The sequence below is a fragment of the Leuresthes tenuis genome, unplaced genomic scaffold (assembly GCF_036924035.1).
Source record: "Leuresthes tenuis unplaced genomic scaffold, fLeuTen1.0.hap1 SCAF_19, whole genome shotgun sequence".
Classification (NCBI taxonomy): Eukaryota; Metazoa; Chordata; class Actinopteri; order Atheriniformes; family Atherinopsidae; genus Leuresthes; species Leuresthes tenuis.
This window is the reverse complement of record NW_027325373.1, coordinates 6832324-6858583: the sequence shown is the minus strand read 5'-3', so window position 1 is coordinate 6858583 and position 26260 is coordinate 6832324. Positions and strand designations below refer to the sequence as shown.

Sequence of the window (26260 nt, the reverse complement as noted above, 5' to 3'; positions counted from 1 at the left end):
TCCCTGCACACAATGAAAAGGCAGTTTTCAAATCTTAGAAGTGTGGGTGTGTAAATTATTTCACACCCTGTTATTATTTTGCTCCTGCTTCTTTTCTTTCGTAAAGGCTCTTCTGAAACTGACAACAAGCAATAGACAAAAACAAGAAGAAAAAAAAAATACTCAGCTCATACATATTCAATGAGACTTATTTGTCCAGATCCAATCAGAAGCTGAAATATTTGGTTCCTTGATTTACTTATGTAAAGAATTATTTAATTTCAATGCTATAAAGAAAAATACCTCATCCTATGTCTTCATATATGCGTGTCACTTGGAAGCTGCAACATCTATAGATGAAGCCCATGGCCTTGATTATAAACATGAGAATGCATCAGGGAATTAAGCCTTTAAAAAAATAGGACTACTCAATTGTCATTGGTATTGTCAGTGTAAAAATGTTCAAATGTGCTAATATTTTATAAGCTTAAACCACAGAATCTTTATGGATTTTGCTGGATAAGTGATGAATAACTGTCTATCAAATTGAATTAGTCTTACTTGATGGTCATACTTTCCATTTAGGCTTTATCAGTTTATGTTACAAGCCAGAGATATAGACAAGTTTTGTTCTGTCAATTCAGACTCAAAAGTATCTCCATCTTAAAAATATTTTACTCATGTTTAAATGTGAGATCAACTTGCATTTCCTTGTGCAGACTTTCAGTGTCCTCTTTAATGGACAAAAAAAAACAAAAAACAAAAAACAGGATCACGTGGTATATAATGGTAACTTGCTTGACCCTTTTCATATGCAAATTTACCCACAGACACTTCTCCCTTCTTCCCCTCCCTCCTACATATTGCCATGTGCAATATCTGCTTCCACCTTTGTCACATTCTCCATCCTTTTCTTTCTCTCTTATACATTATATTCACTTCTCTGAGGAAGCCATGGGGTCATTCAGGGAAAGGTCCCGGATTTAAATCCTGACTTTGACACATTCTCACATCCGGCTGAAATAAAATAATAGAGAAGATACAATAGCAACCATGAAAGTCGAGCACAGCAGTCACTCTCTTTTGGATAGCTTGACATTTAGAAGCACTGGCTCTGATAGGCACTTTCTTAAGCCATTGAATAGTTGCCCATATGGAGCTCTTCTGACTCATCACAACCTCAGTGCAAACTGCTGCATCACAGACCGAAATGTTTACGCAACTGGTAGCAGTACACAGTTATTTGGTTCCACAAACATATTTAAAATAGCAGAGGAACAAGCACTCTGAGTTTTTAAGGCTTTTTCCCACAACTTTAAACTTCATCACATCAAGATGTTAAACTTTCTGTGCTTAAGGTCTGTCACTTTATTGGATGTTAGATGTTCAGTGTTCAAAATGACAACTGAACAGTCTGATTTTGAATAAGCTTTTTCTTTGTTTGTTTTATTGACTCTTGCTCTTGAGAAAAGTTTGAGATAACTTCAGAATCTTGTGTTGGGATTTTCAGTATTTTTGAAAAGACCTCATTACTCAAAGACTGGCCTCATTACATCGTAGTCGACATATTTCTGCCTACAGTAGAACAGTGAAACATGTAGGCGCATGTTTTTTCAAAGAAATGGAACACATTGAATACCCCTTTCTTTACCAAGCATCTAAGACATAAACGCTTCTGTCTTCAGGTATGGTGTTAACACACACACACTCATGTCTCCACCATTGAGATACAAAGTGTCAATCTTTCAGCAAGCCTCTGTGCATGCTCTGGCTTCTGAGCACCTGAAACAGGCATGTAGAAACTGAGATTTCAAAAGTGTGTTTTCTTTTTTATTCAGACTGGATAAGAAGACATTAATGCTAAAGTACCTGGAGCTGGGGTTATAAGAGTACCGTAATGACTACCTGTTGCAATGAATGCATTTTGAAAGTGGCATAACATTTAAGGCTATTTGAGAATAGAATAGAATTTGAGAATTTGGTTTGTGAGACTGGCCGGATAAAAGTTTGAGTCGCTGATGAGAAATAAGCAGGAAGGGAAGGTGTTGCAATTCTGTGATGCAGATGAAGGCATCAGAACACACAAAAAAATACAAGAGTGGAGTTTAGTCTGGGAGTCAAAATGTATTAAGGTCATCATGTTTACCATAGGCTACTGGTGTACATGACTATCTCATGAAAAGTAGGGTTAAGATCAGAATCGATAACCTTCTGGTCTGATCAGATCATGATGATGATGCAGGGGTTTATGATAATCACCAGGCAGCAGACAGACAACGCCCACAGAGAGGCAAACAGGCAAAAGACAGACAATACTAAAGGAAAGGGGAATACAAGGAAACAAAAAGGTAGCTGGTGGCAAGATGAGGATCATTAACTACTGCAGCCGACAACAGAAAGATAAACAGTCCCCTGACAACCACTTTACTTCCATCTCGGTTATGTTTTATGATTAGCATAAATCCTGATGCCCCTTTCAATTAACGGGGAGAAGAATTTATGTTACCACCATGACTGTGAGCAGAACATGTTTTCTGCTTTTGTAGCTCGACATTTGGCAGAAATTTAAAGAATTCATCATCTACCAAGGATTCCAAAATTCAAGAAAAGTGTAGAACCCTGAAAAAGAAGAGATGTATGCAAAGGTATAGTCCTGATCCACACACACAGCCCAATCTCACTCCAGAACATATAGCTAAATTTATTTAGCAAAGTAATGTTACAATAAAGACTGCAAGATGGCAATGGTATAAGTATGATGTCAAATCTAACCCTAGCCATGTATTTTTATGCCTAAACCAAATCAACAACATTATTCTGCAGACTGGTTCTGGTAACATTACAATCCACACAGAGAAAAAACAAACATTTTCTCAGCTGACAACATTATATCAATATGAACTATGTTGTTCCCATTCATCTAAATTTGACCTTGCTGTAGTTATGAGTGTCAACTAAATTATCAACTAATTGCTACCAGTGTTGGATGATGTTATATTTCACAAATTAGTTTGCAGGATTTCTGTCATGAAAAGGTGATTAGTTTATATGTAATTTGTCAGTATGTGTTACCAAATATAAAGATCCCTTTGCAGTTGCTTGAGCACTTTGGTTATAGTCAGCCAAAATCTACCTTTGCATAGGCTAGCTCTGCTTCATTACATTGCCAATCTTAGATGTGGAATCTGAAGCTCTGTAAGTTAATTACTGGAATGACAGATGCAGTATCTCCTTTACAGTATTTTCTTTCCTTAAAAATTGCTTTAAACTAAACATAGGTTATATATATCTTAACTGCCAATGCCAATGATTGCATTTGAGAGATTTGGACCAAAGTATGTGTGAAGCCAAATTACATGAAATGCACACAATCCATATCCATACCCACCCTAACGGAAGAAAGCAGAATATGCCTGAAACTGTAAATGTATTGTTGTAAAGCCACCATCAACATACCGTAGTAATGATAATTACTGATAATTACTAATTAACCATTAGTAATACTCAGCAAAGTACAGAGCAGGGCATAGGCTGTTACTGCAGAACTGCAAAATAAATTCAGACAGCATGAGTTGGCTGATGGAGGGCAGGGTGAATGCAGGCACTCATGTCTTTTCTTGTCTTTCTTTTGTTTTCAGTATGTAGCAGGTAAAATAAGGGATAAGAGAAATGTGTATGTCTCTATGTGTATGTGTGTGTGAGAGAGAGAGGAAGGAGAGTGGGGAGGTCTGTTTTGAATAAGGAGAGTTTAGAGCACACAAAGAGGCCAAGCTACTGGAATGTCAACAAGTTGGGAAGTAGGCTCGGTGCGTGTGTATGTGTGTGTGTGAGAACTTGCACACACTGAAGAAATCATGCATATGTACGCTGGGGTCCATGCACTTGTGGACAGAGAAACATACAAGCACACACTACCATACAGATGTGCCATTTGTGTGGAGAAATGGAGATTTTGAAGTACACACCTGCACAGACACAGACTCATCCCCCTGAGCTGATACTCTGTTTAGAGCTGCGATGAGCCATGTAAAATGAAGAGCAAACATACCTGGATGTCATTACAGCTAGACTTCAGGCTGGCTTATTGCTGGAACAGAGGAGCCTGTAACTACACTTGTGTGTGTCCGTGAGTGTGTGTGCAAGTGTTCGTTTTATTTGTGCAGGTACTCACACATGCAATATTCCCCTCTGCATGCCAACAGATGAGAGTGCTGGTGTTCTTGTGAGTGTATCGTGAATATGGCAGGTTTTCATGTTGTATATTCTGAGGGAAATTTGACACAGAAATCTATTTACATTTGAAAGTGCTGTCTCTCCTTCCTACTCACTCACTAAATCTGCCCTTCCTCTACTTGCCATTAACCATTTTCTTTTCCATCTGCTCCATCTTGTCCTGCTTGCTTCCTCATATCCCCTTTTCTTTCTCACCCTTCAAAGAGCCTTCACTACACACAGCCATCTATAACATGTGTTTTGACATTGCTTCTAAGCACCAACAAAGCCCCTTAATTTCCCCCATTTGGTTGTCCTGTTGTTACAGCTCTGACATTTCTGCATTTCTGTGGTTTCACAGTCTGAAGCAAAAGGGCTGACCTGTCTGTGACCACAAGTGAGTGTGTGCATTTCTTACAGGGAGACAATGAGGGTACAGACAAAGGTTAATTTGAATAACAGGACTTTTAACATGCGTGTTTATATTTTTTGGTTGTGAGCCAGCTATATTGATGATAAAGGCAGCAATGACTATGATTCTACTACTCTGTTTGTGCTGGTTTGACTTTAACTGCCACAGCACAACAAAGACAGTCCTGCACTGACTGTAACCCATACTGAATATCAAACCACCTGTCTCATTTATAGTAATAAAGGAAATTATGAAAGAATATAGAAGAAAAAAAGGAAACCCCTGAGATCTGGGCTATTATACAATCCCATCGATTCTGGCTGTCTGCTCTCACTGGTGCTTTCCACTTGATATTGACCATCTGGTTCTATCAGAGTTGCTGCATATGTGCTGTAGAGTTTATTTTTAGAGCATAAACAAGTCTATATTATGACAGAGAGCAAGAAGAGCAAATGTTTTAGCTATAAAGATGAAAACAATGGATTAACGTTTTTCCTGGTGCAATAAAGAAAGTATACATCCACTGATTCAAGTCCATCCATTTTTCTGGGACTGTGAGTTTTGTGGGTTCAGTGTGATATTGCACTCACGAACTCTGTTTAAAAGACATATGTTATTGTGCTTTTTTTGCATGTTTGCGTGCACAACTGTATATCCCACCTTGCTTACACTCATTATACAAACTTATGCTATGATTTTGTGCAGACATGGTGTGACTGTATCCATCCTGTATTACATGGGCGCTCATGTGCAACTACTCTACGATGCTTTTGCCATGACATGCATTTCTGAGCGTGTGGGCCATGTGTGCTCAGGGTTTAGCGCTTTCTTCTCTTCTGCTGGAGCGTCTGTATGTGTTAGATAGAGGCCCATCCACAGGCTCTTGCCACACATGCTCACACACAGCACACTGATAGCCATAAATGTTTATTTCACAAATAATCTGTCACTAGCATTTTATTCGGATTTTCAAGAATGATGTGATTAGACAAATGTTGTTTTTGCATTGTTTAAGAGTCTGACTTTGATCTTTTGATTACCATGGACATAATTATTAATCATAATTATAACCAACTGTATTAATTAACCTAAATTCCTTTGAACTCCTAATAACTGAACACAGCGGAAAGAGTACACTCCACTCCATGTCAAGTCTGTCTTTGAAGTCGAGAGTATTTATGAGGACTACTGGAAAGAGAAGCAGTGCTGTCAAGGAAATTTATTCACTGATAATGATTTTTATTGTAGCAAATGTTATGTTCAGCATCATTAGTCTTCCCTGACAAATGATGAGCATGAAACTGTAAGTAAACTTTAGGATGAAGAACCCAGCAACAACACTGCAGGCTCTGCTCCAGTTCAAATAAATCTGTGTGTGCACTGCTGGGCTCCTTTAAGGTTATTTGTTTTCCACCTTTTTTTCCACCCCGTCCTTCATGATGAGTGGCAATCTGGGCCTTCTCAGCTGCATAGATTACAGATGTGATATGTGTTTTGCGGCCGCTGAACCTGAAATCAGTGTTTTCACATGACACCTCGCTCGCTTGTGTTTGGGTGTACTTTTGTTTGGAATCACTGGCAATAAGAGAAGGTGGACATGCATTTATTTTCATATGCAGGCCACAGTGGAATTATGTGCATTATGGTATGTACATCCACTGTGTGTATTGTCAGCAGTAGGTGTTTCTTACAGCTCCACAGTCACTTGATTGATCGCAGCTTTAGAAGCACTCATGTCCTGGTCCCTCGGCACTGTACCTACCTGTGATTGGAAACTATTCACAGAACCAACACTGGACTCACTCTGTCATGAGAAAATCCTCTTTGAGTTTTGAATGGTAGTTATGTGATTGCTGACTCAAATAACAATGAAAATAATGTTAGAAGTGCAGGGCTCTATTTAGCTGCTGCAGCTACAGCTTGACAAACCCGGCTGATTGCTGTTCTAAGATTTGGGTGATTGATAGCTCCATTGCAGCTACACACTGGGGACTAGCAGCAGAGCAAAAATAGCTTTCATCTTGCAAACTTGCATGTGCTGTTTTATAATGTACCCATATTCACTTTATCCCAGGGTTATTAATTCAAAAAAATTCTAAAACCTTGTTTTCCAACAAATTTGAATATGAATTTACAGTTACAATGGAGTAGAAACAGTCATCTCTTTATTGTCTCATGATATGTAGTTATTGTCTTTAGCTCATTTCAACATAATTATCATCATTAATGTACATGATTAGGTTTACAAGTTAGAAAATACATGTTTGACAGTTATAAAGTCAACATAGTTAGGGTGTACACATTTTTCTACTCATGCCTTGTGATTGCCTCATGACACGTGAACACTGTCTTACAGAAAACAGAAGCCACGGGATATGCCATGTCTCCAAATTTACTATTTAAAAAATACTGATTATAAAACAAATACATTTTGGACGAGTTAAAAAATATGCATATTATGCAATATCTGCTGAGACTATATGATTCAAAGATCAGTGGTATTAAATTCCTATACCTTTTTTCCTTTTTCATTTTACATTCTTAAAACAAAGGTACTTGTATGATCGTTATGTTTCTCAGCCGAAAGAAGAAAGTTTCTCACCCACTTTAACATGAGTAACATGCACATTCTGAAAAGGCAAAGCAACTATAGCAAAAACCCACACGAACAAAAAAAACATGTTCATCAGCCTCTCATTACTGAAGCCAGTGTAACTTTTAATGTAAGCCAGACATTTTTAGTTCCTATCAAGAGTTTCCAAATGTCCCTGCAGCTTCAGCTATCCTGTCAAGGTCGCTCTATATTTGCAGTGTTCCTGTGATGAAGGCAGTAATTTTTGCTGATATTATCTTGGAACCCAGAAATTTTGTCATATATTATAGTCCATTAATTAAGGCGATCATTTCTCTCATGCCCCTCTTCTCATCTCTCTCTCTGAAACCCTTTCCTCTTTTATCTCCCCTTCACCACCTCTTATCACTTCTTTCCTGATCAACTCCATTCTTAACCTCCAACATGCCCGTCTCTTATGGCCTTTACATCTTCTAACCTTCATTGCTCTGCTGTTTCCTCCCACTCCCTCAATGACCTTTTTTTCCTTAATTTTCTCCATATTCTCCTTATCTTTATTTAAAGTCTCTCTCATTCTTCTCTGTCTGCATTTGCCCATTTGGTTTAATAAATCAGCGACTTCATATTAGTACTGACCTTCTGAGTTTGGCTCTCGGGAAAGGCTTAGGGAGATGTTAGCCATGTTATTAACCAATAAGATTAGGGCTGTGAGGGAGGTTTCTACTGGCTTATGTCTGATTATCATTGCAGAAATGCCAATGGAGGTTAAAAAAACAAAGTTATATTACAGGCACTCTTCATTTCAAAAGCAGGTTTCACTGAAAATTCCCAAGAATTATTTTTAGCCGGGGAATTGATTAAAATCTCAATACAGATGACCAAAAATTACAGTTTGCTGTGAGCAGAGACGACAAATCTCATATTTGGATAAGTCGACATGATGTAAATTAGATGTTCAGATTCATTCCTTGCTGAATATAAATATGTGGGGAAAAGAAGACTAAGAAGTTATTCTGCCATGATGGATCACCTTTTTCCAGCATGACTCATATGTCTCCACAAGTTGATTCAAACACAGAAGCAAAGACTGCCTGCATGGGAAATCAATTTAAAAACTGATTGTGTCATTTGGGAAAAGGTCAGAAGCAATGTTCAAGTACTCTGCTCCATTATTTCATGCTGAATATAGGCTATAATGGGCTCTACCTGGTACTTATTATCATCTTAAACGGATCTCCTCCTTTACAAAGATTCACATAATCTAAACAAATGTGATTTGTATATATGGTTAAACACCACACCACAAAAATGATTCCACAAGAGCAAAATGAACCTGTGGATCAGGGGAATACATAGATGAATAGAAACCTGTCCAGACAAACAGATAAAGGAGCATGGTGTCATTTTTGTCCCACCATTCACTGTTTTTCCCTCTTGAAACCCACAGATGTTTCTGATCAAAGCCATCCAGCTGTCCCTCTCCTGTTCTCTCATTCTGGCTGTAGCTAACTCTCAGGAATCTTTCTCCCATACCTCATTTCATGACCTCTCTAATCCAGGCTTGTAAAATATTAACTATCCTGCTCTCGCTCTCCACAATTTGTCTCCCTTCCTTTGCTGTACCCCTTTCAATTTAACATGTCTCTCCATCTTTCCACTCTGTCTCTTTTTCCTTCTGCTTCCTCCTCTCCTTTTGTACAGCTCTTGTCTATCTTGCTTGCTAGCTCCTCCCAAACAAAATCTAGATAGTGAAGTATCAATTAACCCTAGTGCCTGCAAATCTTTACTCTGTAGTCTTCTCCTACAGATTCGGCAAGCCAGATGATGAGAGGAAATGATCAGACTGACTCACTCGAACACTCAGATACAATACGTTTACATGTGCGGTGGGGCCAAGATAAGATGGCAGGAAACAGGAAGTGGATTTATTTGAGCATTGGTGCCCTGACTCATACACAGACATGCACAGAAAGCTCACAAACCCTCACACAGCTGCAGCTGCCTCAGTGTTCACATGAAAGGAGAGGCAAATGCAGAAAGAGGGGGAGCAAGTGAATGTTAATCTCTCTTTGGGAAAGAGACAGGAGAGGATAAAGTGATAACTTCATTCCAAGATGTTTGAGTGAGTGTGTGAGAGCATGTTTGTGGGTGCAGAAACTTCTGACCAAGTTTGTTTGTTTTTGGTGCCTGTGTGGCCCTTGCAAGTATCTATGTGTGTGTGTGAGAGCATATACTATAGCACATGTGGTCCTGGTGCATCTCTCAGAGCAGTAATACATTTGCAATCGTGAAAGTGTCAACAGGAGTTTATTGCTGATATTTAGGTCGTGCAGGAGTTAATCGGATCTCAGTCTTATAAATCGTTTTAAGGATTTAGCATTTTGCTGTGTCATACCGACATATACTCACAGAACATCTGCCGAGTTTGCCTAACCAGTTGTGCCACATGCTGAGTGACGCAATAAAACAGTCTGACTGCCTATCAGAAAGAAAAATAGAGCTATACATAGCTCTATTACATATATATATATATATATATGTGTAAATACATAAATAGCTAAAGAAAGAAAGAACAGATAAAAATATTTTAAAAAAATCAGAAAACATTAAAAGCCAAGAATATTACATGAACTATCTACATTACAACCCCCTTTTATGCTACAAAATGTCTAAAAATGTGAGAATCGCTTTAAATACATGAAAAATATCTGTCAACGTTCATAAACCCTGATGTAAATAGCATTGTTTTAAGATAATATGTAGCTGTGCTGATTGCATTTAATCTTGCCAAACATTTGACAGACCTTTGCCGTCTATGTGTCTTATTTGGGCTGATTACTCTTCTCCATGTCCATCTCGACAATGCGACTGTTTTCTGTAGAATTTACCAGCGTGCACATAAGAAGTTGCTCAACAATGACACAACTGAGTACAATTCAGTGTGTGCTACTCCTTCTGAGTCATGTCAACATTTCTTCCCATGAAAGCCACACCACCGCACACCGGCCAAGCTGAGATACGATTGACCAGATTATCTAATGCAAGATTGTTTTCACATTTGTCTAATACAGCCCAGTGAGTGCATGTGTGCAGTTGATAAAGATTAGATATCTATGTTTGCTTGTACAATTTGAAGAAAACTCTTTAGTTTGACTGCTCAGGAAACAAACAACATGGCTGCAGCCAGTGATAGCACCCCAAAGGATAACATTGTAAATACACCTGTTGTAATACTTTATCAACAACACATCCACATTTGAAATGCTTCAGATTTTCATCGTGCCTACTATCTAGTTATACAATATTTCTCAGATATGAGGCTGGCTGAGGCAAGAAGAAACCTGATATGACTTGCAGTAACTGCATAAAATAAACTGTGAAGTCAACTGCTCAATAAACCACTTGCCTAATGTTGGTCCACTTTGTACCATTGAAAAAGCTCTAAACAAACAGAGCATGGGCATGTGGAACTCTAGGATGTCTTTGGCAGTCTTTCACAGCAGATCCTTTGGTTCTTGTGGGTGGCAGGATGGGGTCCGGCCTGTTCCAATGGATCCCGCAGGTGCTCGATCAGATTGGTATCGGGAGAGTTTGGAGGGGTATCAAAAGCTTGACCACTTTATCAAGCTGCGGAAGTACATTTGTTTAAGTGTCACATAAAATATGACTTCTAGAACCCAAGGTTGCCCAGTAGAATATTGCTTTATATCAAAATGATCGAATTATTCACTTCACCTTACAGTGGTTTTATTGTAGAGCATGATTAGTGTGTGTGCCTGTGTGTGTGTGTGTGGCTTAAGGCTGTAAAATATTGTGAAATTATTATGGAAGCGATTTTGATAGCTGAGTGCCTGAGCTCACAAGGGTCCAATGAAAGTGCAATTGAAGGCCAAAAGTGTAAGGAAGGTGTTTGATCAGAGTAACAGCCTGAACAGACATGAATATCACATTTGTTGCTTTGACTCACTCCTGTCCTGATCAAATTTAATAATTCACTGTTTATCTCAGCATTAACTTTAATAATAAATTAATGAGGAAAAGGTAGAGTGGGACATCTCACACAGTTTTAAGGATATGCAAGGTCATTTCAAAGCACAATTTCCATGATTTTCAAATGTACATTTCTGAGTGGTAGGACTTTAATTCCATTGGTCTGTCTATCTGCTTCATGCAGACGAAATACAATTAATCTCTGGAGGCTGTGCTGTGTTTTCTGGGGTTGGAAAGTCAAATAAATAAACATAACATTTTAAAATAAAACTAAATTAAATAAATGTATTAATGTTTACCTCCGCTTCCAGAACTCAGAAATAATTTTCTGATCAATACTAAAGTTTACTTACAGTTTCATGCTCAATACCAACTTTTCTACCAATCACTGTTCAGGTGTGTGCTCCCTGTTTCTCTGCATGGGTGGAATTGGCTTAGGCTACATCACTTTGTGCGACCACCAGGTGAAAAAAATCAATCTTCTTTATCTGAACTGATAATTCTCCTGGGCTCTTTCTCGGTCAATCTGTGCTCAATTTCAATGTCAGCCAATCCACCCCTTCACTGTTGAACTTTGAAAAGGCATGGCTCTCCTTAGCCATACAAATGCGATTCACCAATAAATGTTCTAGTGAGTTACAGTCTGGCTGGAAAGCAGCACCATATCACTTGGTGTGATATGTTTATGCCAGTGAATCCACAAGGAGGGCTGCACAAACAAGGGTAGCTACACATGGTCAGCTACTCATACACAAGCTAGCACTGTCAAGAGCATTATGAATATAACACTTTGAGATGATAAATTAGAATGCTGACAACGAATTTCAATTTCATTTCACGCCACCACCATGCACTTGGATCATAACTTACAGGTGGTTACTCACACGCACACACACTTTAAACACATGCGTGCATGCATGTATAAGTAAAGTCCTAGATTCAGAATGAGAGAGCCACATTTTCGTCCATATTGTTTAAACTGAAGTGCAAACATGAGAACACAGGCTTTACAGTCTGTTTTCCATAGTCAAACTTCATGAGTCTACTTCAGTGAGTCTTTCTTGATGTTGGTCAGGTAACATGTGCATTATATGCAAGTGTGTGCACTCATGTTGCCAGTATAGAAGTCTGGTGATTTTATAATACAGCTGCAACTCTAACTTGTTACAATGTTGATGATTTTTTTTTTAACTATTTAAAACAATGTTGTTTCTCATCGCACTGAATATTTTAGTGAACTCAGAAATATGCTCAGTTACACCTGCACATTCATAACTTCACCTAATTTATCTGCAGTTAATCAGTATGGAAAAAAGAAGACATGAATTTATCAGTCATCTAAACAAGGTCCACAGAACAAAACTGATTCTTTGTCTTCATTCTTTGTTGACATTGTTTTCATAAATTCTCTTTTTCATTCAATACTTCTTTTCTGTTATCTCTTTACTGAACCTGCATCTGTTAACGAACTCACCTCCAGTAGTAGATCTGTGCTTATTTAAACCCACGCTCAGATTCTGCCCAAACTACATTTCCTCATTTGACCTGTAGTGTTGTTGGTGTGTGTTTGTGTTTGTGTGTATATCCCAGGTGTACACTGTATGAGGTCACTGGGTGTACTGTACAATTTTCATGAGTTGTGTTTGCGCATACAGAGGCACAAACACATTTTTACCATTTATCTATGTGTGTGAAGTTGTATTCTTCTGAGTTAAGTATGTACTTTGTGCACATTTATAAAGTGCAGAGGTAAGTGTGTAACAATTGTTTGGGTCGTCCCTTATGACACTTCAGTAGTCCATATGTGTTTTATTGCCCAAGGGTGTGTGTGCATGTGTGTTTGTGTGCCCATTATCCTTTAAATAGCCTCTGGTCAGCAATACTGTGCTGTCCTGTAGGTATAACACCAGTGACCTCAACACAAGATATTATGTTCACTCTTTATGGTAATGCACTTCTTTGTTAAAACATCACAAGGCTGCATGAGTAGTACAGTAGCCTCATTTGCCTGCAGAATCCCACTTTGAATACAAAGTTCAAGCTCCCTGTAATGGTGAGAAAATAAACCTGTGGGAAAACATGCCTGGGTTTCTCATTCGCATTCTGTTTCCTATTATGTTCCTTATTATGACAGCAACTGTATGTAGTTATGTTAATGCTCTATCAGAAAGTGAGGAATACAGAACATATAAAAGCAAATTTCTTAACTTTAAATGCAATTGTGTGACTAAATGAGATGCCACTCAAAACTGTCAAGACAGAACATATTATAAAAACACATTTTACACATTTTTAGTGTGCATTTGTTGTTTAATCTGGATCTTTGTGGATTTTTTTTCATTTTTCATCCATACATCTCATTCATCTACTTCAGAAAAACTTAAGTTATCTAAACTGCTTTGCCACTGGAAGGGTCATAAATTGCTTATCTCTGTCTGCTGGCATCAACGTGAATAAGGAGTATAACAAGTAAAAACAGGACATTGCTGATTTTCATCCTCATTTTGGTGGGTAATAGTAGTGCTCTGCTGCTTACAGTGTCTAGTCCATTACTGAAAGATCAATAGCACTTGAGTTAAATGTCATTATGGTTATCAAGCCTTCTCGTCTGCATGGTCATGAGAAATGAGGACATTATGCAGGGCAGTGTTCTCATGTGTGAGTGAGTACATGAGTGTAATCATAAGTATCAGCTTGTGTTTTTACTGTGCTATAATGTGTATTATGCATGAGTGACATGTGGGCAGACTGATGATGATCAGTGATACACTCCTGATGAATGCTGAAATTTCAACAATTCATATTGAGTGAGTAGCTTCAAGGTGAGAAGAGAGGAGAAGGTGAGCCAATAATTGTACAGAGAGAACTCTGTTCTTTTGTCTGAGAGGAGAGGCTTCTTCACAATAAGCAGCTTAAGCGCAAACAACAGATTCCTTTTAAACTGGATAACAATTAAACGACTTAATCCAAACTGCAAGTTAATTATATGATTTTTTTAACTTTCCATGGCAATGCCAGGAGATTGTGGATCTTTGGGGTGTGCCCCCTCAAAAAAAAGGATACGTCATGCTCCCAGAGCAAATGAGTACTTACTTCTGGAACAGAGATAAAACCTTCACAGGCAGGTATCACAGACATTATTCTATATAGGTTTTTGGTTCATTAAAACTCTCCAAGTATAGACGACTGTGGTCAGACCAGGTTTGAGGATGAAGGATAAAGATGGAAAGTATCAAATTTACACTCCAGTCTAATAGAGCTTGCTCTTCTATGCTATAAAGATCCATCATAGATCCAGAATTAATAGATGCTAGACAACCTGGAAAACAACTTTTTTCTTGACATGCACATACACTGTAAGTTTCCCATGGTCAATTCCAAATAGAGCACATGAATAGTTGATTAATCCACAGATGTAAAAAGGAAGTAGTGGTATAGTTCTTTTCTTCTTGTGCTTTCAATAAATTACAGCTATTTAAGATTTAAGGATATCTGAGTAACTTAACCTATAAAAAAAATTTCATCCAGTCTTTAACTAACTAATTTATTTAGTTAGTTAGTTGAATTTTTTGTATTCAAAATAGATACTGTCGTAATTATAGTCTGTTTTGTTTACATACCATATTTGAAACTGTGAACAAAACTAGACTAATATGATGAGTGAGTTGATAGCAGGAGAATGTAAAGTTCAAAGCAGGGCAGACAAAGAAACAGATAGCTGGGAGGGAAGCAAAAGAGCAGTGGTGGAGGACACGAGATAAGATAGAGTCTCACACAACGAGAGAACAAGGAGGGTTAATGTTGGTGTGAAAGGAGAAAGACAAAAAAATAAATTAGATGAAAAGAGAGGACAGAGAGGTAAATGCATATGTAACATAAGCTGTGAGCATAAGGTGTGATAGTGTGAGAGGAGAGGCAAGCCAGGAGTAAAAAAAAAAAAAATTAAGCTGAACAGACACTAGCAAGAACATTCACAAAGTAAACAAACAAACAAATAGATAGAAAAAAAAAGCAAAATACCCTTCAAAAAGTTGTCGGTTGAGATTTCTGTTGAAAACTTTAAATATTCCTTTGATGATCTTGGGAGGAAAGGAATTGGGATTATGACATTTTGATAGCAGATAAATAAATACCATAAATGGACTTTATTCTCATTCATTTTGCACCGAAACTGTACATATATGACCAAGAGTTTATCACTTTTGGTCAAGTAATAGTGCCAAAAGTTATAAAATCAGAATTCACATTGTGCAAATTGAAATTAAATATATATAAATCAATAAATCAAATATTGCATTAAGGGGATTGATAAAATTGGAGTCCCAGCAACTGTCCAGAGAGACAACATGTGCATGCATGAAGTGGGGTGGGGGTCTTGTGAGTGCAGAAGTTTGATGGCTTGGGGGAAGAAGCTGTTGCCAAAACTGGCTGTTCTGCTGCATATACTGTGAAACCTCTTACCAAAGGCAAGCAGGGAGAATGGTTCATGGTGGGGATGGGTGTGGTCCCTGTGTCAGTGTTGCAAACCTTGGTCAAACACTGCTTGTGTGCCATGTCCTGGAAGGGACCAGGTCAGGCTGGTGACTGGTGGTGTTGAGGAGGAGTTATCTGGTTTCTCCTACAGTCAATAATAATCTCCTTGTTTTTTTTAAACAATCAGGTCCAGGTTTTTAGTTTCACATCAGTTCACCAGTTGCCTCGCCTTGTTTCTATAAGCCAGTTGTCCTGATTGAGGCTGGATTGTCATCAGCATTCTACACTTTGATTTGTCCAGCACAGTAGGTGCTCAGGTTAAGTGCAGAAAAGACAACATCCCATGTGGAACAATGAGAATAAGGTCATTTTAGTCATGGAATTTATTTTAATTCAAAAAGGTCTAATAAACATCTTTTCTCATATATATGCAATAGTTGATTTTTTAAAATTTTCTTCTCAACTTCCTCTTATGTTACTTGTCACATAAAATTTATCAGGGCACCAGCATCATCATCAAAGCTAACATCAAAGTCGAACCATATGGATTTTGCTCAGATGCAAATAGCTTTTTATGTAAATAAAGTCACATGGGCTGTTCAAAGTAACATGACAGAGAGGGAGATCAAAGCAAATTGCCATTTCTTGCCAATGATGTGCATATTGTGTATGTGCTCAAATTTTATCAGGAAATGGTGAGGGCAAACACTGAGGTAGCTGGGATGGACAGTGTTAAAACAGAAAGATGGAGAGATGTTATACAGAAAAGGAGAAGTATAAGCACGAGTAGTAGCCACTGAGGGGTAATGAACAGGGGAGCAGAAGACGAAGAGAACAAATAGTGTCAGGTTAATGCTAATGGGGACATTAAATATGGATGGCTCTGTTATGGGACATGAATATACATGAAACACTGGGTTGATATCTGTATCAGCTGTGGTAAGAGGCATGTCTGAGTAGAATAAGACAGGAAAGCTTACACACATTAAAAACTGCAAAATGATGGGCATTGTGGTAAGAAACCAAAGATCCATCTTTGACTAGCATACAAGGAAAGAGAGATAAACAAGAAAAGAGACTTCTAAGGAAGAAAAGGACCATAACTGCACCCCCGCACCCATTTCGTTACGCAAGCTTTTTTCTTTTTCCTGAGATGAGGATCAATATTTTATTGTTGCTTCTTGTTGTGCTGTTGTTCCTCAGTGTTTAAGTGTTAATCTGGGGTCTTCACTCGTTGTGGTCACAACAGGCCCCTTGAGACTTATCAACAGAGCAGGGCTACTAACCCCAGTGTCCCAGCTAGAATTCCCATTAGGCTCGCAAAATCCCGTCACCCCGGAGGTCACAGTCCATGCAACTTCACTGGCAAGACACCGTTGGCGTCAGTAGTGAGCTGATACATGGATAGATTAGACATAGAAAACATGTTAGAGTGTGAAATTAGAGTTTCTGGTCTGGTTTTTGTGTGAAACAAAATAGGAATTTTTTTATCCATTACTGGATATTTACTGGATAATTAAATATTTATATATATATATATATATATATATATATATATATTCTTTATATATATATTTTTTTTTACTCACACTCTGTCTATCCCTGCTACTATAAATCAGAAGCTAAACAATATGCATGGCTGGACAGTGGACCTGAAACTGAATAAAACAGATTGAATACTGTTATTATCAAAATTACACTATATCCCTCCATGTTTTATAATATCAGTTGAAAAGTGTTGCCAGATGAGAAATTCCTACTTGTCTCTGTTGCTTTCTTGTTGCTAGGGAATCAGTAAGACAGTATAATTTGTGTGTTGCATATGCTTATTCAGTGTAATTACAAATGCTTTATATTGGCTGTCTGTGTTCATTTGCCAGCATGCACAGAGGGCAGTAATTACACCACACAGATATCGTACTTGTTTTTATTCACTGTTGCCACCATTGACACTTCATCTTTGCCTCTCATGTGCTCTCAGTTGCAAGAAACCAGTATGAGCAAATGGGCAATGATGTCACCATGCGGTGCGGCTCCCTGGACAATGAAGCTTCTGTGTCATGGAAGGTGAACGGAACAGATGTGAAAGCCCTGCACCGTCTAGAAGGTCCCAGACTGATCCTGACCCAGGTGGACTTGGGCCATAACGGACTCTATAGCTGCTTTCAGAACCCGCACGGAGAGAGGCGTGACACCATCATCCTTCACATCGGCAGTGAGTAGCAGGCTATTTTGATATTATTTAGTTTTGTTTGAAACAAGACAGGCTGAATCTTTAATCCTCCCAAAGGCGAAAGTGAGTACAGGACATTGTTATTCATGAGAAGACTGTTGCTGTTCATTTTTGTTAAGCAGCATTCGGGTATGTGGCAGTTAGCAAACATTAATCAGAGTATCCTTATAAGTGACATTCTATTTTTATATTTCTGCTTGCTCAGTTAAACCCTTTGGCTAAGTGGCAGTTTTAATAATAAGTTATACCATTTGAAGGTTGTTTCATTTGAATTTTAAATGCTAATATTAAACTTGAATTGTCACGATAACAGTCCTTACAGCAGGGCCTACTGCCACTTGACAAGTTTTAATGATTAGTTGTAAGAATGACATTTGGTCATTTTGCAGTTATGGCTGGGCATGTTAATAATCATGCAAAACCTATATGATTGTCAATTTAATAGCTTGCCATAGTGGCCTGTGAGCTGGCAGTGGCCTCCTCTGAGGACCATTATTCTGATGGGGACTATTTTATACACCGGGTCTGTGCAAAATAATGGACTTGTAAATGACAAGAACCCCAGAGGATGATGGGATTGAAAACAAGATTATTAAACGTGGCATTTAACTCATGGAACTTAAAGATAAACTCTGTATTCAGAAGTTAAAACTACACAATTGAAGAACTCAAAGTGAAACCCCTATTTGGTCTTTATTTGACTGTTTTCTAATTATTATGATCAATTTAATTACAGTTTTGCATGCATGGTTGTGAAATTAGCTGAATGGAACATCTTCACAGTATTTTATAATCAATCTTATAATCTAAGACAAAATGTTACTTTTTTATTGAAATGTATCTATACATTGGTATGCAAAAGTCTTGAGACACCCTCGATATCTGTATATCTTACAGATATATTTTTCAAAGCAGACTTTCTTTTAATTTTTTACAGTGGTCTTGAACAATAGTTCACCTGACTTTCTGACTGTCTTTCAATTTTTCTTTGGATGTTGGCTGTTTTTTCACTCATTTTCGGTCCAACCTTAGAATTATGTAGAATAATCCTTTAATCATATAAAATGTACATAAGTGAAGGGATGAACTAGTGCTGTGTCTACATACAACGAGGCAAAGAAACAGGTTTAAATTGCAACAGCACTCTGTTGCAGAGACACATAATAATTTTCTTTTTTTTAAGTTCAATGTACAAAGAATGCAAAATATAACAGTTTGAAGGATATAAAATTGTATTTTTGCACCAATAAAGAAATTCCCAAAGACCTGTTAGCCGAAACGTGCCACATCTGAGGGAACTGGGTAAGTGAGGGAAAAAAAAGTATTGACAAAGCTAAAAAACTATCTCCAACAAATCTGAAAAGTGATACCCTTCAGAAATAGGTCAAAATAAATCCTCTATTGTTCACTGAAGCCTCATCAGAAATGGTCTCCATGGAAGGGTGGCTGTCAAGAAACCATTCTTAATGAGGGGAGACTGGAAGAAAAGGCTGAGGTATACCAAATGACACAATAAGTTGACTGAAAATCAGAGACAACAGGTCTCTAATAGAATTGCACAAACTCTGTTTTTTCTTAATGTATTCTATTCTCATTTATGTTTGCACATTTTTGAAAAATCACTCGTTTCCTATTTATTTGGAATTATATGAAAAAAATAGTGTTGGGACTACTTTGAGATTTTTTGTGTCAACTGCCTCTTCTAATCTGTACCGGAACCACCTCCTCCATCCTCCAGCTTGGCTGTCAGAATATATCTGTCACTTCAATAATGCATCACAGCTGATGGCTGCCTGTTTATTCTTAAATGACAGATTTGAGAAAATACTTTTTTTTTTAAGTCAACAACGAATTGATATTTTCTTAGTATCTGCCTGCCAGAGTTCCGCCACATAAAACAGATCAGCTCGTTCTCCTTCTGGTAGCAGTATAAGCAATAGACAAAGCAGATTTTTCACAGAAATCACACTGCAGCTGTTAGCTGGCTTGCAGATTAAATTAGAGGTCTGTTTGGCATCAATCCTGACAGGCCACTTCACAAAGGTGTCAAAAGTGATACATTTAAAAAAATCTTGATTTATTCATGCGTTGGCGCTGAAAAGTATTATCTCAAATCAGTCTTCAACTTTCTGGAACTTTTTATATTGAATTATTGCATCCACCTTAGTTCTAAATCAGAGAAGACCAAATTGAGACAAAAAAAAAGATTCTGGTTCTTTTGCCTCTTCTGTGCTGAGTCCGAATGTTGTCACAGTAAATGACTTTAATACACAAATAAGTAATTAATTCAAGTCAGTGCAATTTGAGGGAGAAAATAGAAGTAAATAATGGATAAATGATTAGCATGTGCCCCCTTCAGTTAATTAACCATTCCTGTGTGATCCCATCCTCTTGTCAACAGAGCCCATAGAAAGCTAAATACACCGTTCATCAAGATAGTGTTGCAGCTCTGATGTTAAAAGCAGCATTTCCATGCAAATGTTTGATAAATGAGACTATATGGAAGTGTGACAGTTTGGTTAATCATATTGGCAATGATAAATTACTCAATGCTGAAACAATAGTGAATTAATGAGAATTTTATGTTATGGTAGATTATGTCAGCAGGGTGAAAGATGTAATGCATAAACAGGCCAGAATATGTGTTTGTGTGCATGTGGATGTGTGTGAAAGACAGAGCGAAAGACTAAGAGAGATGTGCGCATGATGCATTTGTGAAAGCTTTTGCACAAGTGTGTTTCCTTTCACCAGTGGAGGTGTTGCTGCATTGTAACGGCACTTTGGTGGTCTCAAACGATGCATGTGTGAGAGAAACAGACTCACTGTGCAACCATTCATCAGGGGTCAATTACGAGTTTGTGAGAACAATACCTTTGTGGTATAGCCTGGCATTGACTGTAATTGCCTTGTTAACAGTTTGTCATTTCATGATATATTCAAGACATACACTGGAGAAACTTTAATTCTACCTTTCAAACTTGAGAGAGTCACATCAGCCTGTTGTCTCATATAAAGTCTGTTTGTTCCTCATCCATTTTGTTATGTGATCCTTTTGTCTCGTCCTTATTTTATTTTATTTACTGTCACCTTCAAAGCCTGAAAGTGTTGTGCAGACACAGTGATAATGACATAATGACAAGCTACACTTGTTGTGATTACCATCATGATGATAGTTGATTCTATGAAGTGTTTATTACTTACACCAGGGGCTTGTTATGTTTTACACAAATACAAGTGTGATCAGGAGAATAGCATGGAGCCATCTGTCTAAGCTTTTTCCATTTTTCTCTTAAACTCAGTGTGAATTTGTATGTGTGAAGTAGGCTTCTTCCACATCACATTGTGCCCTGGCTTGTAGGTTTTGGCTGCATTTGTTAGCTTTGTGTTTACACAGGATCGCATTAAGAACGGAGAGCGTCATACTATCACCCAACCCGTCTGTGTACCCGTCTTGTTCTAAATTTATGGAGATTGTTGAGATAACGCAGCACAACGAGAGAATGCATGCATGTGTATGTGTAATTTTAATGCTGCTGTGATTTCCATGACACTTTGGATACATACAAAGATAGAGTTACTTTAGAAAAACTCAAAAATAAGCACGAATGTCAAAACTGTATAGTGGTATGTGTGTGGACGGACAGAAATTGATAAAAACAAGTGTCTGTATTTTTTTAGCTAAGCTGAGACACACATAGCAGGGTGGTATTGTTCTCTCAGGTTTAATAGAGGTCCCTATCTCATCAGTAAGCAAACACGGTGAGACCCACACTTAGACAGAGACACACACAAGCACACTTCAGCACCGGAGTACTTGATGACACCTTTAGACGCTATCTCCAATAGAGAAGTGGTGTCCAGCGGCAGAGACATAAAAAGTGATAGACTGATGACAAAATGCAAGGGGAAATCAAACAGCAGTGCCTGTAAAAGTTAATTGTAATTTGATATGTCAGAGGTCATATAAGTCTGAAGCTGCTGAGTGAAATACAGCAACCTTTACTTTGATCTCCTGCTCTTTTCTGTTTTTATCCTTTTTTATGTCTATTGCTGTCTCAAACTCCTGTCAGCCGAACAATTTATAGTGTAGTAGCATGGGCTGCACCCACCCAGTTTTTCAGCCTCTCAACAAACGCAGCATCAATGCAGGGAGTCATATATCCAGCGAGTCACCCCGATGACCTGTCGGACTGTCAGCTGCAGCACACACACAGAAACACACACAGTTAGCAACCCTGAAGTTGCTACACTAGCTGCTTTAATGTAGGTCTAAGTATGATTTTATGTTGTACAAATAAAACTCAGTCACAGCACAGAGTTGAGACAGAACTTGGAATTAGCATATTTCCCAATCACATACTTTGTCATTTCTCTTTCACTGTAATGGGGGAAAAAAAGAAGGCTTATTGTTTTTCTTTGATATATCTCACATGGTCATGCAAATATTACTTGGCTTAAATGTAAATGGTATGCACTTTCAAAGAGCCTTTTAACATAAGCGAGCTCTGAATGTAGTTTAGTTTGCAACCGTTGCAAGCATGAGTACAGTTTCAAATCATTCGACTGCAATAGCACGTGTTTGTTGGGTAGGCAAATGTTTTGTTTGTCCAGTGCAAACTTCTAAGATTAGTTGTATGACACAATTTTGCTAGAACTCTGCAAAATTATTTGGTTATCCTTTCAAGGAAGCTCATTTCATTGATCCTAAATTGTAGCAATTAGTTTTAAAAGTCAATACTGGTGTGCCAGATGGTTTGTCAGCCAGCTGGGAAGATGTCTGTAAAAAGCATTTGGAAGAGGTTTAAAGAGAAAAGAAAAAAAGTGGGTGTTTCGATTAATCATCTGTCTGTCACCATCAGAAGCTAATTTCAACAAGTCCGATCAATGGATACTAGAAGAGCCAGTTCGTGAATTAAATCTAAAGCCAGTAAAAAAGAAGAAAATAAAAATGCTACCAGTATTGAACACTGATTGCTCTAAGCTTTTGTGTCTCTGTGTTCTTGTAAATCCTGTGAGAGCCCTACTCCCCTGGAAGATAATTTGAAGCCATGAAAAGTCTAGAGTACATGAGGTTTAAAAAGCAGTGTCCTCTTTCATGGTAGCCTTCCTCCTAAATGCTGTGAGTTGTGTGGAGCAGTGACATTGCAATGGTCCTCCAGACATCAGGCCATACAAACGGAAAAGCACGGTCACTGTTCGGTCATCTTTAGAGCCCATTAGTCATCTACTCAGCCCTCTGGGTGCCAGCTGCCACTAGAAAGTAACATCAGTTTACCAACCCCAAAATGTTGACAGTTGATTTATGGGATGAACAGGGCACTTTGGATAGATCACTAAATCCAAGATAAATAAAAAACAATTTATAGTGTAAGTGTTTCAAATGACGAATTTCAACTGCAAATAATGACACAAGTAAGAGGATTCTTGTTTTTTTCTCTGTCCTCCTTTGGTTAAGAAATACAACAGATCCAGTCTGAACTGCTCTGTGATTATAGAGGTGTCATTTAAAACAAATTGATTAAGAGCAAACTTTATTTTTTCTTAACACAACATAGGAATAATCACACGTCTCAACTGCTTGCAGTGTGGGTTGTTCTACAATTAAGACACACAGGTATTCATTACCAAAAAAGGTTTATTTAGGATATCTTATTTAGGAATCTGTCTACATTCACTCCTATTCCGTTTCTGTATCCCTCAATCCAATAAAAAGTGTATATTGTTGATTTTAGGGCTATGCAGCACACACTATGAGACATTTTTTATAATACTATTGTTGCACCAAGCTGCGTTTTGTAGAACTTAACTGCACCAAGTGATATATGTAAAAACCGACATTTGAGGACATTGCAGTGACAAAGTTTTACTGTCCAGAGATTCTAATTATAACTTGCACATGAAACTCTAAGCCATAAGGAACAAATATGCAAACCCTTAGTATCGCAATCCAAGCACATATTTTACTTTTAAAAATGTATTTGGGCATATTTCGATAGCTTGAATAAGAGAAATGACAGACAAATGACTTTGAAAGACAAATGCAACCAAAGCAAAAACTCTACAAGCACCTACTGGTCGTGCTTTACTGCTGAGGAGGAAAAGGAGTGAGTTCTCTTGTCAGATTGATGTACTTCCTTTACCCTCAGGCATTTTATTTTCACACACACCAGTTGATGTACATTTCCTTTTTTTTTCTATTTGGTGCCTTTCCCCTGCACGTATTCACACAGTCAGGGGACCTGTGCTACATCAAAGGGTAATGGAATTGTCTTGTCTCCTTGCATGCAGATCACTGTGGAAGAGGATGAACCCACTGAGCTCCTCAGGGACATCCTCTTTAAACTAGGAATTATTTGGCCTTACATGTACGGCCACTTCAGGAACCACCAAGTTCCATGTTTAATTATTCCTCTTGCTTGTTCTAGGACTCGCCCGGTCATAGTAAATATAAGCTGTGGAGGATTGCACAGCTTTAAACTTAATTCCTGGTCTCTCAGGTTTATTTCAGTCAGCTGGAGAGGCTGCCTCAGTTTCCCAAAACTTAGTGAGATGAGAATTTTTACATAGCCAACTGAAATACATGTTCACCGCATGGAAACTAAAATGCAAAATTCATCCGAAGATTAAAGGGTGACACATAAGTATCTGAACCAAGACTACACTAGACTAAAACAGATAAATAAGACTATTGGTATATATGACTCAGTAAGAGTTAATGCTCTGTAACTAAGATTGCGGTATTATAGGTTAGACATCTTGAGTCACCAGTTTTCTGTTCAATAACAGTTTGGGAGAGGTCTTATTTCTTCTGTCACTCCTTTCTGTTCTCCACATGTTGCTCACCCAGCCTACTGTATCTTAGTAGTTACATTGTATATCTAGATATTCATCCCTATTCTTACACTCTTGTTTTGTTCTTTCTTAATTTTTCCCAGTTCATTTTTTTCCTGCTCCATATCCCAATTTTCTTCCTTCTCCATTCTTGCTATACACGCAGGAGAACAGCAACTCCCATCTCTTTATTGTAACAGACAACCATAACAATTGGGAAAACGGGCCTGGTTTCGCAAGTCAGTGGGAGCCAAAAGAGAGACTAGAAAATATATGAAAAGAAGGGTGTGTGCTTTGGCTTCTTTGTATCTGCTGGGTTTCAGGAGTAATCTGACGAGACAGATTGTTTTCCCTGTTGTTTTCTCTCAAAGCAGCTGTGTCAAAGAAGAACAGTGTGGCAAAAACCCTTTGCATTAAGCCTGTCCCCTGTTTAAATTGTTTACACATCATTAATGTAAAGGAGAAAATTACAATTTGAAATGCTTTAGAGCTCAGCAAAAGAAATTATCAGAATGTTGGTCCAGTATTCTCTTCTTTTGAATCCCTTTGTACATCATCTTTCAATTCTTCTCACTTATTCATCTCTGTTGTAGCATTTTTCCCTGCATATCTACCACTTATTCCTCCTCATATCTTAAGAAATCCTGCAGTGTCTATCTATCTTTTTCCTCCACTAATCCTCTTACACCTCCCCCAGTCTGTCCCTCCTTACCTATTCCCCTCTTTTCCTTGTGGTCTTTGTCACAGTAGTTTGGTGCACACATGCTTTCACTGAAAGACTCATGATGTATATTATCTGTGTTACGAGGCACTATGTGACCGTTATTTCCATGTACAGGATAGATACATATAGATTACGGGGTTTTAAAGAGGCTTCAATACATTTTTGTGAAACTCAAGACAGATAAAGCAGCTTATTATGCTCACCTCAAGTTATTCATTTTTTTTTCATTTAGAAATATAGGCAGGTAAGAGGAAGAATGGTAAGCTAGAAATGCAAAGTTGAAGTTAATAACAGGGATGTGATCAAGTCAGCTAAGTCAAGTAAAAGTCTTGCTGGGAAGAAGATGAAGCAGAGGTAGACATGAAGTTGAATAAAGATCAGCAACAGACAGACAGGCTTAGTTTAAAGAACAAGAGCCTAACACAGGAAATAGTGCAGGCAGAAGGCAAGCTCTAGGATCTTTGTGAGGATTTAGCAGAAAGAGAAAGTGTACACACAGTGATGAGAAAATTTAAAGTAGGTGCTCCACTTTCTCAGCTAGAAAAATATGGACAGCTACATCTGAAATACAATGCAGTATATAACATACAGACTTGATAACATAGGGTTGTCAGATAGATATAACAGGTGAAAATATAAATGGATAGCAGAATGTTTGAAGCTTTTCCTCGAGAGAGGTGTTGAGTTAGATTTTTGTTGATAAGATTACTGCATCAGTTCAGCTTTTTGTGTCTCTGTAATGTCGTTGTTGTATGTGACAAACCTGTAGTTGAGACTTTGTCAATCTAGAGCATTCTGGAAAAGCCTCAGATTCGTGTCACAAACATTAGACTC

The 26260-nt window shown here is 38.0% G+C and overlaps 1 protein-coding gene across 1 annotated transcript in view; it reads left to right on the top strand.

Moving 5' to 3' along the window:
- The window catches only part of cntfr (ciliary neurotrophic factor receptor), a 198264-nt gene that overhangs the window by 93946 nt on the left and 78058 nt on the right, over positions 1-26260 (top strand). The window contains exon 4 of the mRNA XM_072372441.1: positions 17620-17853. Coding sequence (XP_072228542.1) covers positions 17620-17853 — 234 coding nt within the window. The remainder of the gene's footprint in view (positions 1-17619; positions 17854-26260) is intronic.